Source organism: Dipteris shenzhenensis, chromosome 21 (assembly GCF_047967505.1).
Source record: "Dipteris shenzhenensis isolate YYH24624 ecotype China chromosome 21, Dip_SZ_1.0, whole genome shotgun sequence".
In the NCBI taxonomy this organism is placed as follows: domain Eukaryota; kingdom Viridiplantae; phylum Streptophyta; class Polypodiopsida; order Gleicheniales; family Dipteridaceae; genus Dipteris; species Dipteris shenzhenensis.
In genome coordinates this window covers 177,110-190,116 of record NC_141616.1, presented here as the reverse complement: position 1 = coordinate 190,116, position 13,007 = coordinate 177,110, and the positions used below count along the sequence as shown (strand labels likewise).

Here is a 13,007-nt window from a genome sequence, read left to right as displayed (position 1 = left end):
GCAAACACCACTCAGATCTCGTCAGTTCTCTCCACTACCTCTCCGACAGCGTTGGGATCTTTTGTTACTCGTCTTTTTTTGTACCATCAAGAACTTGAAAATTCTTGACCCCTCCACAGTGGAGGAGATTTTTGTACTGAGGATTAGGTCTCATAGGTCATTTTTGGCCCCCCGAGGATGATAATAAAATTCTACTTCTACTTCTACTTCTCTCTCTCTCTCTCTCTCTCTCTCTCTCTCTCTCTCTCTCTACTCGCCTTCTTACCCTCTTACCCCCTCATCCTTGTACCCCCTCTCCCCTTCAACCTCCACAGCGGAAGCAGTCCTGGCAGATAATCTGCGCTTGAGAGATTTAGTTATGCAGTGCATGGAGACTTGCAGACTTCAGGGCGCTGCGATTCAGTCTCTCACAGCACAGATACACACACTGACTGATCAGCTATCGACAGTTGAGAGTCATAGATCTGATCAGGACTCCCATATTCGCCAGCTTCATACCAGAGATATTGATCGGGACATCCAGTTACGGACACATGCTGAGCGCATAGTGCAGCTGGAGGCACGCATTCAGGAGCATGTTGTGGCATGCGATGATCGCCTCCAGCAGCTGCATGTAGCTCCTCCAGCTAGTGCAGCAGTTGAGGAGAGGTTGGCCACACTGCAGATAGAGGTACAGAAGACCTCAGAGTGGGTGGACGTTGTGCGTAGAGCCCCACAGGCCCAGCAGACCACAGTCTCTGAGACTATTGCCGAGAGTCAGCGGCGAGCTCAGAAGGCCCTCAACATCCGCATCCGCGGAGTTGAGCGATCGGATACAAGATCAGCCATGGATCAGGCGACAGATTTCATATCTGGGACACTCGGAGTTCAGGATCATGGCATAGTAGCTGCATATCGAGTGGGCCGGGATCCAGCACGGCACCAGCCACTTATCATCAGATTCAGAGATGTTGAGGCCCGTCTCACAGTATTACGAAGGAGATCCACATTGAGGGACCATCCACAGATTCACATGGATGAGGACCTTACAGCTCTTCAGTGGGAGGAGCATAGACGTCTCATTGCACAGAGGGATGTTGCCCATCGTGAGGGCAAGTGGGCCATGATCAGAGAGGGCAGACTTTTTATAGGAGCTATGCGATCTAGACCGGCTGGAGCCCACAGTTGACGACACGAGGCCTATGGGACACGTAGCCTGCCAGATAGCTTGAGTTTCGCAGTTTGAAACTGTAATGGTTCCCTCACAGCTCAGCCTGGCAACTTACGAGAGGCCTTTTTTGATCAGGACATCGTCTTCTTTACAGAGACCCATGAGAGCCCAGAGAGAGGCTTGCCGCAGGTGACAGGGTATGCCTGGGAGTCTGCCTTTCGACAGCAGACTAGACGATCAGGAGGAGTCAGAGGATCTGGCGGTGTGGCAGTTCTTTATAGAGAGCATCTCAGATCGATACTCACAGTCATGAGGAGAGACCATCGGGCCAGATATCTTTGGGTACGGATCAGGAGACCCCCCCTGAGAGACTTGTTTATTGCAGTATGCTACTTTCCCCCGAGACAGTCTCGTTATGCCTCAGATGGACCAGGACAGTCACCTTTTGAGGATTTGTCAGCCGATGTATTGGAGTACTCACGTCGCGGAGAGGTCATCCTTTTAGGAGACTTCAACGCGAGGACATCAGACAGACAGGCAGAGATTTTGGACTTTGCTGAGGACCCAGTCTTAGTTCCAGCTGCCCCAGATGAGAGTTTTCCACGCTTATCTTCAGATAGAGGGGTAGAGGTGACAGATCAGGGACATCGCCTATTGGAGCTTCTCTCATCGCATGGCATGGTAATTTATAATGGACTTCGACAGTGGCCGCATTCATCCACAGCCACATGTTTTCCCTTCGCGGGTAGTGGTACGAGCGTCATTGATTACGTCTTGGGTCCCCCGACTTTAATCCCTTTTGTACATAACCTCACAGTCGACCCTTTTATGCCTTCAGCCGATCATGCACGTCTGCACTTTATTCTTACCCAGATTCCTCATGCCCCCCCTTCTAGACATCATGAGCGTCAGCCATACTATGAGGTTCATTTTGACCACCAGTTTGATGATATTTATAGCCAGCACCTGAGTAGTCTTCTCCGTCCGCACTTTCTCGATGCCCTACCCTCCACACGGGATCGGTGGGACCTTGTACATACCTCCATCATCTCGGCAGCCCACAAGTCCTTCCCCGTCACTTGCCACACATCCAGTCCTCCACCAGTCGGTCTTGTGCCTTGTAATGGATGGTATGATGAGGAGTGTAAAGAACTCCGCAGGAAGCTTCGCCTTGAGACACAGGAGAAGTCTCCCCTCCTCATTGAGACCAAGAAGAGTTACAAGCGTTTGGTGCGACGCAAAAAGTGCCAATTTCTAGCCCGGAATGAGGAGGAGCTGAGAAGTTTACTTTTCAGCTGTGATTCCAAGGAATTCTGGAAGAAATTCCTTCGCTTGAAATCTCAAACTCCTCTTATAGACCCGCAGGTTTGGCTTGCCTATACTTCCACTTTATATGATATTCCCGACCAGCCACAGATCGACTTATCCCATGTGCCTAGACCCACCTCCTCTACCTTATTCTCATCCAATAGTGTCCGAGCAGCAGCTCATCGTTTGAAGACTGGGAGAGCTAAGGACCATGATGGATTGCAAGCGGAGTATGTAATCCATGGGATTGATGCCTTAGCTACAGTCCTCTCCCGTCTTTTTAACGAGTCCATTTGTACAGGTCTTCCACCTAGTTGGCTAGAAAATACTATAGTACCCATACACAAGTCGGGGGATCCTTTGGAGGCGTCGAACTACAGGACCATTATGATTGGCCATGTCATGGCCAAGATTTATGCGACCATTCTAGAAGGACATATAAATGACCATGCCGAGGCGACACGCATGAGAGCTAGAGGGCAGGCAGGATTTCGTGCAGAGCACTCGACTCTAGATCATATCTTCACACTCAGGGCTTTGATTGAGGAGGCGAAGTCACGTAAGCAACGGCTCTATTGTTGCTTCGTGGACTTCAGAAAGGCATTTGACACTGTGCCGCGATTCAGACTCTTCCAGCGACTTCGTGACTTGGGATTCAATGGGGAGATTCAATGGGCAATCATGGCCTTGTATGAGAGAGTCACAGGTAGAGTCAAGACACGGGCGGGGCTGTCGCGGGAAGTACGCAGTACGATAGGGGTGAAGCAGGGGTGTCCTTTGTCTCCGACACTCTTTGGTCTCTATATCGATGAGTTAGAGATGTACATACAGACGATGGGTGGTACAGGTTCTTTACTGGCAGGATCCACGATACCGATTCTCCTCTATGCAGATGACGTGGTTCTTATTTCTTCCTCCCAGCAGGGTTTACAGGCACATCTCCATGCACTCCACAACTTTTGTCAGGACAGAGGGTTGTCTGTAAACCTTGGGAAGACCAAAGTCATGGTCTTCAACACGTCATACCAGGTTTATAGGAGAGGCGAGTTCTCTTTCACATTTGATGGGCAGGAGGTGGAGCTAGTTAGGGAGTATACATATTTGGGTGCCACATTTAGAGGTCCAGTCTTCACCATGACGCATGCAGCACGAGATAGGATCAGTAGAGGGTATGCCGCCTTGGCTCTTCTCGAGAGGCAGTGTGCACAGTCACATTTTTAGCATCCCGACACGAAGTCCTTACTTTTCGACACGCTGGTGAGACCTGCAGCCATGTATGCTAGCCCCTTTTGGGCAGGAGATCTCAGTGTTGCAGATTGGAGACGAGTAGAGAGGTTACAGATCATCATGTTCTCCAGATTGATCAGAGCGAAGCCCACGGTACCGCATCAGATTACGTTCGCAGAGTTCGGAGCTACACCCCTAGCGCTAGATGCAGCATTTCAGTCAGTTACATACTTGTATAGGATCAGGGCGCTCGGAGACTCAACATCAGGCAGAGCACGATTACCGTGGCTAGCACTGACATCCTCGCAGATGTTAGCGGAGAGAGGTCATACTTTTTGTTGGTACCACACACTCTCCACATGGCTCACCTCGCTAGGCTTGGATATGGATAGGCTGCCACCATTTCGATACAGCATAGATGCCCCTCGCCTCCCTCTCACTCGACATGAGCTCAGCCAGGTTATCAAGGCAGATTTGTTGCAGCTACACACGTTTCGCACTTGGGTTCATCCCACGAAGCTTCCTACGAAGATGGCCACATATCGTGACCATTTTCTCAGGATTTCAGAGGATGGCTTCATCATATCCCCAGGATATATCGGCGTTCATATGTCGCACTCACTCAGGATTGCCTTGGGCCAGCTCAGGGTATCTTCCCACAGATTAGACGTTGAGGCCGGCAGGACGCGTCGTACAGCTACCGGACATAGACCCAGGCGAGAGACTAGGATATGCCCTTGTTGCACTATGGGGGAGGTGGAGACTGAGGAGCACTTTGTTTGCAGATGCCCTTTATATTATGAGATCCGTGGCAGATTTCACTGTTTATTTGGGCACGGATTTGGACCTCTCTCTCCGATTATGGAGTATGAGGATCAGTATTGCTTAGCGTTGTTCATCAGGGAGATCACCAGATACAGAGAGAGATTCCTCAGAGAGCACCGTCGCATCCCTGCCAGAGACCTGGTTATTCATGAGGAGCAGGACGAGGCGCAGGACCATGAGCACAGAGATAGCCCATCTTGCCAGAGAGCACCGAGGGTTCCACCCCGAGGATGTACATATGACATGATCCGGCAGCACCGAAGGATGATCTTACACAGAGGCCGTACCCGTCGCTTTATTTCTAGACGACGGAGGATGATGGCAGATTTTCGGAGGAGATTGCTCCATGGAGACTTGGCAACGCCAGCAGCCCACTTGACACTTGCCCAGATCTTCACACTTATGGCAGGAGGCATGGTCGATGGCCATGACTTCCATCATTTCTTTGGATCACTGACCCCTTAGGGAAGACGATGTTCCTCATATTTCATATTTTACATTTTGTATCTAGGCATTTTTGGTACTCTATTTCATTTCATTTTGTATCTAGGATTTTTGTAGCCATTTTTGGCATCTTAGCTGTATTACGATGAGGCCACCTAGTTGGCGCATCGTTGATGATGTATTTTCCCCTCGGATGATTTTGTGTCCCATAGGCCATGTATGGCCTTCCGTGGACCTTTAATAAAATTTCTTTCTTTCTTTCTTTCTCTCTCTCTCTCTCTCTCTCTCTCTCTCTCTCTCTCTCTCTCTCACCTACCTTGTTTTCTATCACCTACCTTGTTTGGCCTCTACATTGACGAGCTCGAGATAGTGATGCAAGCACAGGGTGGGGTAGGCTGCTCTCTCGTGGGCACGCTGATCCGGATATTACTTTATGAAGGTCAACTTGGGTAAAACCAAGGTTATGATTTTCAATACATCTTGGGTCGTCATGCGCGTTGAGCATTTCACATTTGATGAGTCTCCTATTGAGGTAGTTTCATCATACACTTATTTGGGGGTCGTCTTTTCTGGACCCACCTTCACCATGAGACCCGCGATGCAGACGCGCCTGGGCAGAGGATATGCTTCATTGGCTAGACTAGAGAGACAGTGCTTCCGCTCTCATTTTCAGGATCCACGGACCAAAGGATTGCTTTTTGACTCCTTGGTTTGCCCTGCAGGGATGAATGGCAGCCCGGGGGGCCAGATTTGTCGGATACAGAGTGGGCCAGGGTGGAGCGGCTACAAGTTCTCATGTTATCACGGATGATCTGTGGTAAGCCCTCTATCCCTCACTAGATCATTCAGGCGGAGTTTGGGTCACCCCCATTACAACTAGTTGCTGCATTTCAGGTCATTACATATCTGTACCGAGTCAAGGAGTATGGGGATTACACATCCGGGCGTAGCAAGATACCATGGCTAGCACTGTCCTCTTCTAGGGCACTTGCAGCAAAGGGAGATCAGAGGTGTTGGTATGCACGCACAGAGAGATGGTTTGCAAGACTAGGGCTCCACATGGACGATAGACTACCTCCTTTCCAGTACAGCATGGACGCTCCTTTCTCTCCCCTCCTATCACACGAGGTCAACCAGGTTATCCGTGAGGATCTACTACATCTACACACATTCTGAACTTGGTTGGGCCCGAGTGATCTTCCAGTGAAGATGAGCTTCCATAGAGATCACTTCCTACATATCACAGTGGAGGGTTTCATTGATCCACCAGGATACACGCACATTCACCTACCCCACTCGCTGAGAATCTCCCTTGGGCAGTTCCGGGTCTCTTCACACAAACTTCGTATCGAGAGCGGCCGAGCAAAGCGGTTACCTAGGGAGAGGCACATATGCACACTGTGTGATATGCAGGAGGTTGAGACAGAGGAGCACTTTATCTTCAGGTGTCCTGTTTACTATGAGATCCGAGGGCGTTTCTACTGCCTCTTCAGATATAGTTATGGGATGTTGGCACATGTCCTCTCCTACCCAGACCAACGATGCTTGGCTGGCTTCATTCAGGAGATGCTCAGACACCACAATAGGATATTCCGGGCATGGAGACAAGAGCAGCCTTCTCCCTCGACTGATACCTCTCAGAGCTCTATCATGGATCACATAGACTCCCTCAAGGTGAGACCCCAACACGACTGTGACCTGGAGCCTGTGACCCAACAGCTCAGACAGAGGGTTGAGTCACAGATCACACTTGGGGACATCCCCTCCTTCTTTAGAGTCGGAGCCCGACGGACAGGGGTCATAGTGGCCTTGGTTAGACGCAGAGCTACGACCAGGAGACGTACCAGGACTGCACCCTTGAGGGGGCGACAACGTTCTATTGCTGACCTCATGCCTCCACTTCCACAACCTCATACATCCTGATGTCCTGTTGCTGACGATGATGATGATGATAATGATGATGGTTATGGTGATGCCGACGATGATGCTGAGATGGATATATATATATATAGTCGGGATATGACTAGGTTGTACTTAGGACTTAGTATTGCCATTTTGCATTTTTTTGCATTCTGCATTGGTATGGATGCTCGTTTAGTAGCTCCACTACCACAGCTCATTGTATCAGGTTTTTCAGTCTCATAGACCCATCGGTCTTCCGAAGACTTTAATAAACTTTCTTTCTTTCTTTCTTTCTCACACACACACACACACAGAGCTTAGTTTAGCACTCAGCAAGGGCCTCAGCGAGCCCTTTGCTTCAGCCCATGGCAGCTTGTATGAGATATTTTGTTGATTGTACTTTGTCTCCTAGGCCCGTGAGGCCTCCCGAAGACGTTAATACAACTTTCTTTCTCTCTTTCTCTCTCTCCATTTTCCACAGATTATAACTCTTTCAAATCAAGAACCACATTGTTTTCAGGGATAGGTTTTCTTATACATAGGTCTATATTCGGATATGTTCCATCCTTAAAACAAATATGCACTGGCAGCATTGATGAATTCCAAATGATACTTTTAAATCCTCACCAGCAGCAGCTGCCCTGGTGCCAGTCTCAAAACCCTCCCAATCAGTTCGTCCAGGCTCATTTAGATGTACATGTCTGTAACAAAGACCACTCATCACCATTTTACAAAAAGAAAGAACTAACACCACAAACAATGCATTCCTCTATGAAGGACAAATTTTCATGAAGAACTTACACATCAATGAGACCTGGCATGACCACAGCATTCGCAAAGTTCAATACATGTAATCCAGTAGTCTCCAAGGTCGAGTCACTCTCAAATATCCGTACAATCTGTCCCTTGCGCACCTCAACTGATGTAGAAAATAGCACAAACACACTAATTGAATTGTAAATCTAATATCTGATAGAGAATAACGATTTAAGCCACAAAATTACTGCCTCTTTTAATTAGTACAGCTGGAATCAGCAGAACCACACCTGGGGGCTTCCCCCCTTTCCAATCTGGTTTTTTCGCCCTCCCCATCGCCTCTCCCTACCTCCATTTGGCTAGGTGTTGCCTGGGTTTATTCCCTCCTCAAACGAGGCTGTCTGGTTCACACTCAGCCGACTCTGCTTGGTGTTGCCCCATTCCACTTGGGGCCTGTCGCTAGACTGTTTTGGGTCTTTTCCAAATGCCTTTTGGGCTGGGTTCTCTCTTTTGCCAGCTGGGTGCTGCTCCAGCCCCAGATGATGCGCCTTTACTCATTTTTCCACCGCTTCTTTGCCTTAGCAGGATTTCAGGTCAGCCATTGGATGGCCTCACGACTTTTTTCCCTTACTCCCCTCCTTCCATTTCCTCTCTTCCCTTTCTTTTGGGGCCCATTCAGGATCTACATCTAGATCTCCAAATCTGCCATACGGTGAGACTAACAATGACCTCCCAAGACAATCAATGATCAATGATATTAAGGCCGCCCTCATCCAAGGACACTCTAGCCCTTGTCACCTGTGTGCCTTCTAATCCAAAAACTCCGTATCAATCTCCTAAGTTGGTCAATGCAAGAACATGAGAAGCACCAGCATGAAGTGAGGTACCAAGCAAAGGCTAAAAGTACCTAATTCACCACAAGGATCAGGAGGTGAAGGTGGTGGAGCTCCAATAAAGTAGCTTCCTCTTGATGTTCACGACGACTAGAGCAAACTGCTAGATGGGGGTGATATCCATGCCTACCTGACGGCCATGTATCTGACAGTAGTTACCCTCTCTATCCAATGATATGAAGCCAACTCAACTCCCTATCTAGGTGTTTCCGCATCATTGACCTTTAATCCTAACGTATTTGTGTCAGTTCATAAGTGCTCCTATTGCAAAATACGAATTCTCCAAGGCAGCTTTAAAACAATGGAGGTTCCTTGGGGAGGTTGTATAGTTTACAAGCTCATTGTCAAGGAGGTCTTTATCATTCTGGATAGGAAGAGAAAGCCAATAATCTATGTCTGCAAGCGCAGAAACTAACTCAGAGCCTCAGCCACAAAAGATATAGAAAATAGGCAATCCGGTGATAGGATAAAATCTGTATATATTTTTCTCCACATAGATTGTGCATGAGGGTAGACACTGAACACATGATAGTGTTAATTTGCAGGTTGTGTGTGAATAAGCCAATGTAACTGGCTGCACATGTAAAAGACCTTTTTATTTTGAACTTGAAAGACTAAAAGTTTTTTTTGCAGGGACTTATTAGGGAAATGATGAAATGCAATGTGGTTGTACCAGACTTCCAGAGCAAGGGTGTCCAGTGTGTGGTCAAATGAAATGTTTTTGGGGTCATGTTAAGTCAAGTCATGAAGGGTTTTTTTATATTTTCCTGAGTCATTGTGGTCTTATATGTTATGGGAATTTGATGTGTTCTGGTGCCCATGTCAAGGGGCTTTTCATGTGTGTGTATGGGGGTGCATGCAAGTCTTAATGTGCATGCTAATGTGTGTGGGAATTGTGTGACTAAAGGTCCAAAATATGCATTTAATGTGATTTGGGGGAAATGTCTTGAGAGTAGTAAAATGTCACTAGTGAGGTGGCAGATTAGGCTGAGGTGGTTGGACTGATTGAGAAGGCATCGTGCTCATACATGTGGCTACGTAATAGAAGAGGGAAGCTTCTGGTTGATGAGCGAGCATGGTACGTGGAGTCTTGGGCTGGCAGATAAAGGAGAAGAGGAAGGAGATAGCGACAGGAGGAGTCTCTGAAGAGCGGACGCGCTGTACGAAGAGCTGGTGCGATGGTGGGAGGCTCCTAGGGTGAAGAGGAGAGAGCAGCGCAAGGATCGCAATTGCTAGCTGGTTGAAGGGCTACACTGTAGGAGGGGGATTCCGTAGATGAAAGAGGCTGTGTGTGTGTGCATAAGCGAAGGGCTGAGTGCCTATGAAGAATACGGGCTAGTACGTGATGAGAAAGGAGCTTTGGGAGCAAGCGTAGCCTTGCATCGGATGGCGTGCGTTGATTGAAGGCTGGAAAGAGCCGTACGGGTGGTACGGAATTTGAAGCATGGGTTTTGTACGGGCTGCAGTACGAGGTTGTACGGGGTGTAATTGTTGATCAGTACGGGCTGATAGTACGGTGCCTTGATTACAGGCTGAACAGGCACGTACGGTCATTAAAGATGTCTTCTACGAGCTGTACGGAAGATGGTCGTCATTTACTGCAGACTGTACAGATTACTGTGTGGTTGTACGGGCCTGCTGTCGTACGTATAATTGTACGGCTGCTTGTACGGTGAATATACTTGCAGGTTTACAGATGATGGTACCCCCGCCAGTTCTTCTTTTGAACAGCTTGTGGCCTTGGGAGTCGTGCTGGCCATTGAGCAGTGGGCTGTGGGATCATGGTGTTCTGAGGCTGACTGCTTTTTGAGTTTTTACACACCTAGCAGCGTGTTTTTTTACGGATGTGCATGACACTAAGGCAAAAATGGTATTTAATGCTCGATCGACCATGCAAAGCATATCCGATGGGCACAATACTTTTCCTACACCTTAACCTAGGTGGTATTGAAATGTTCTCAAAGAGGCACACCCATCCGATAAGTACTTGGTCAGATAACATACCTAAGGGCATGTTTTTTTGCGGATGTGCATATCACTACGGGAAAAACGTTGTATAATGCGTAATCGACCATGCAGAGCATATCTGATGGTGACAATACTTTTCACACATCTCAACCTAGTTGAAACGGACTTGCGTGCAAACTAGAGCCCCCATCCGATAAGTACTTGTTTGAATAACACACCTAGGACCGTGTTTTTTCATGGTTGTGCATGACACTAAGGCTGGTGAGTGAAATTCCACTCAAGTCAAGGAGTACTCAGTGATCTTGGAAAATGGCTCAAGATTTTGCAAGATTTTATGGTTTACCCAATGAAGACCCCGAAAAGTTTATTGAGAGTATGGAGTTCACAGCTCTTGTAAAAGACAGAAATGCACCCGAAGTGTTGTTGCAAATTTTATGTTTTTGCTTGATGGGAGAAGCCCGTACATGGTTGCAGGAATTTCAGGCCAGTTTTCAAAATGAGCAAGGAGAACGCAGGAATCTCACTTATGGAGAGGTAAGAAGTAGTTTTTTAGCACGGTTTACATGTACCAGGGATGCAGATGGAGTATGGAGGGAGTTATGTGCTTTGTATCAAAGGAAAGACCAAACTGTGGATGATTATGTGAGTAGATTTATGGTCATGTGGAATAAATGGCAGGCAATTCTTTTACCAGAAGTACCACCTCGTGTCATAAAGAAGGATAAATTTATTGCAGGATTAAAGCCTGAGATACGGGTGAAGGTTGAGGTGAAGGACCTGCCAACTTTTGAGGAAGCCCTGAGAGTGGCTAAGGAGAAAGAGAGGAAGCAAAGAAGGATAATTCAGTTGGAGTATGGCGTGCCCGTTGTTCCTTCTGTTATGGAGATGCCTGTGCAGAATGTAATTGAGCCAGTGAGGCCAGAAGAAAAGAAAGAGGGATCAATGAAGGATGAAATTCATGAAATGGCTGAATTAATGAAGAATCTCAGCTTAAACCTTATGGCAGAAAGAGGACGAGGTCGGACTCCAGGTGGTAGAGGAGCAGGTAATGCATCCAATTCAAGTGTTCAAGCACCTTTGCAAGCTGGGAGAGGACGGGGAGTGTATGCTCCGTATGTGCAATGCTTCAATTGTCTAGATTGGGGACATTATAGTACACAATGTGATAAGCCCCCCAGAGTTGGCGGTGATGTGTACCCACTTCCTTCAAATTTAAATGACAGGTCAACTGATCATGGAGTGGAGATAAAAGAGCCTGGACCTTCAAGTAGTAACGGAGTAAAGAAGGTTTCTTTTGAAGATAAGGGGAAAGGCCAGTTTGTCAGCGTGCTTGGATTGGAAGAGAGTGATTTGGATGTTTTGCCTCTTGGGAAGAGAGACAGGGATGAAGAAGGAGAGCCAAGTGTAAAAAAGAGTAAGCAGGCTGAAGATGTTGTTACTTACCAGAGGAAAAAGGTAAGGAAGCCCAGACAGAAGTACAAAACAGCTGATTATCCCTTGGGAAAGGAGCAGGCTGAATATGATTTGATTGCTGATTTATCTAACAGAAAGGTGGATATTACTTTTGCACAGATGGTTGGGCTCTGTCCAAGGCTGAAGAGAGAATGGAGGAAAGCTGTAAATCCAAGTAAGAAGAGAGTTGTGCATAAATTAATAAAAAATATTATGTCTATTTCGGAGCTTCCTGATATTTGCCCTTCGGTGGAGGCATGGCATAAAGGATATGAGCTTGGAGAGGCATACATTGATGGAGGTGCCCAGATATGTGTGATGACTCAATCTTGTGTTGAGAGGTTGGGTTTGGAGGTTATTGATCCTTCTCACTTCCGAATAAGAATGGCCAACCATGCCAGAGTGAAGAGTTTGGGGATACTGAAGGATTTGGATGTGGAAGTCTTCAATGTGCATTGCAGAATAGATTGTCATGTTATACCGGCAGGTATGGGTGCTTACCCTCTCATTTTAGGCAGACCTTGGTTGAGAAAAGTGGGAGCTATTCAAAATTGGGGGAAGGAAATAATCTCAATATATACATCTAATGGTAAAAAGTTTAGTTTTGATATGGTGAGTCATGCTGAGATATCAAGCCCAATTGAAGAAGAAGAAAAGCAGAGTGAGACCACGAGTGAAGAAGAAAGTAGTACTACTTCTGACAGTGATGAAGCTCAGGTTGCTTAAATTGAGGAAGTGAACTTTTTGGATACAAGTGAGCAGGCTGAAACTGTACATCAGTTAGAAGAGGACAGATTTGAAGCAATGGAGGAGTTTATGCAATCTAAAGAGGCACCTGTCTCAACACAGGAATTAGTACAGCAAATGATTAATCCAGATCTTACTCTGAAAGAAAAGGAAGAGTATTCAGCCATGTTGCGCAGGTATCCCTATTTATTTATCACATCGTATGAAGAGATTAGAGGCTTTAAAGGGAAGCCTTTGAATATTGAATTAAAAGAAGATGCAAGGCCGGTGTTTCAGAAAATGAAAAGATTGAGTCCTGAGCAAGTGAGGGTACTTCGAGAGGAGGTGGTCAAGTT

The 13,007-nt window shown here is 47.1% G+C and overlaps 1 protein-coding gene across 1 annotated transcript in view; it reads right to left on the bottom strand.

Annotated features, from left to right (window-relative positions):
* Positions 1-13,007, bottom strand: part of ALN (allantoinase) — a 282,875-nt gene that overhangs the window by 220,887 nt on the left and 48,981 nt on the right. Inside the window, exons 3-4 of the mRNA XM_087392293.1 lie at positions 7,658-7,775; positions 7,484-7,557 (exon numbers count right to left, since the gene is read on the bottom strand). Of these exons, the coding sequence (XP_087248419.1) occupies positions 7,484-7,557; positions 7,658-7,775 (192 nt within the window). The remainder of the gene's footprint in view (positions 1-7,483; positions 7,558-7,657; positions 7,776-13,007) is intronic.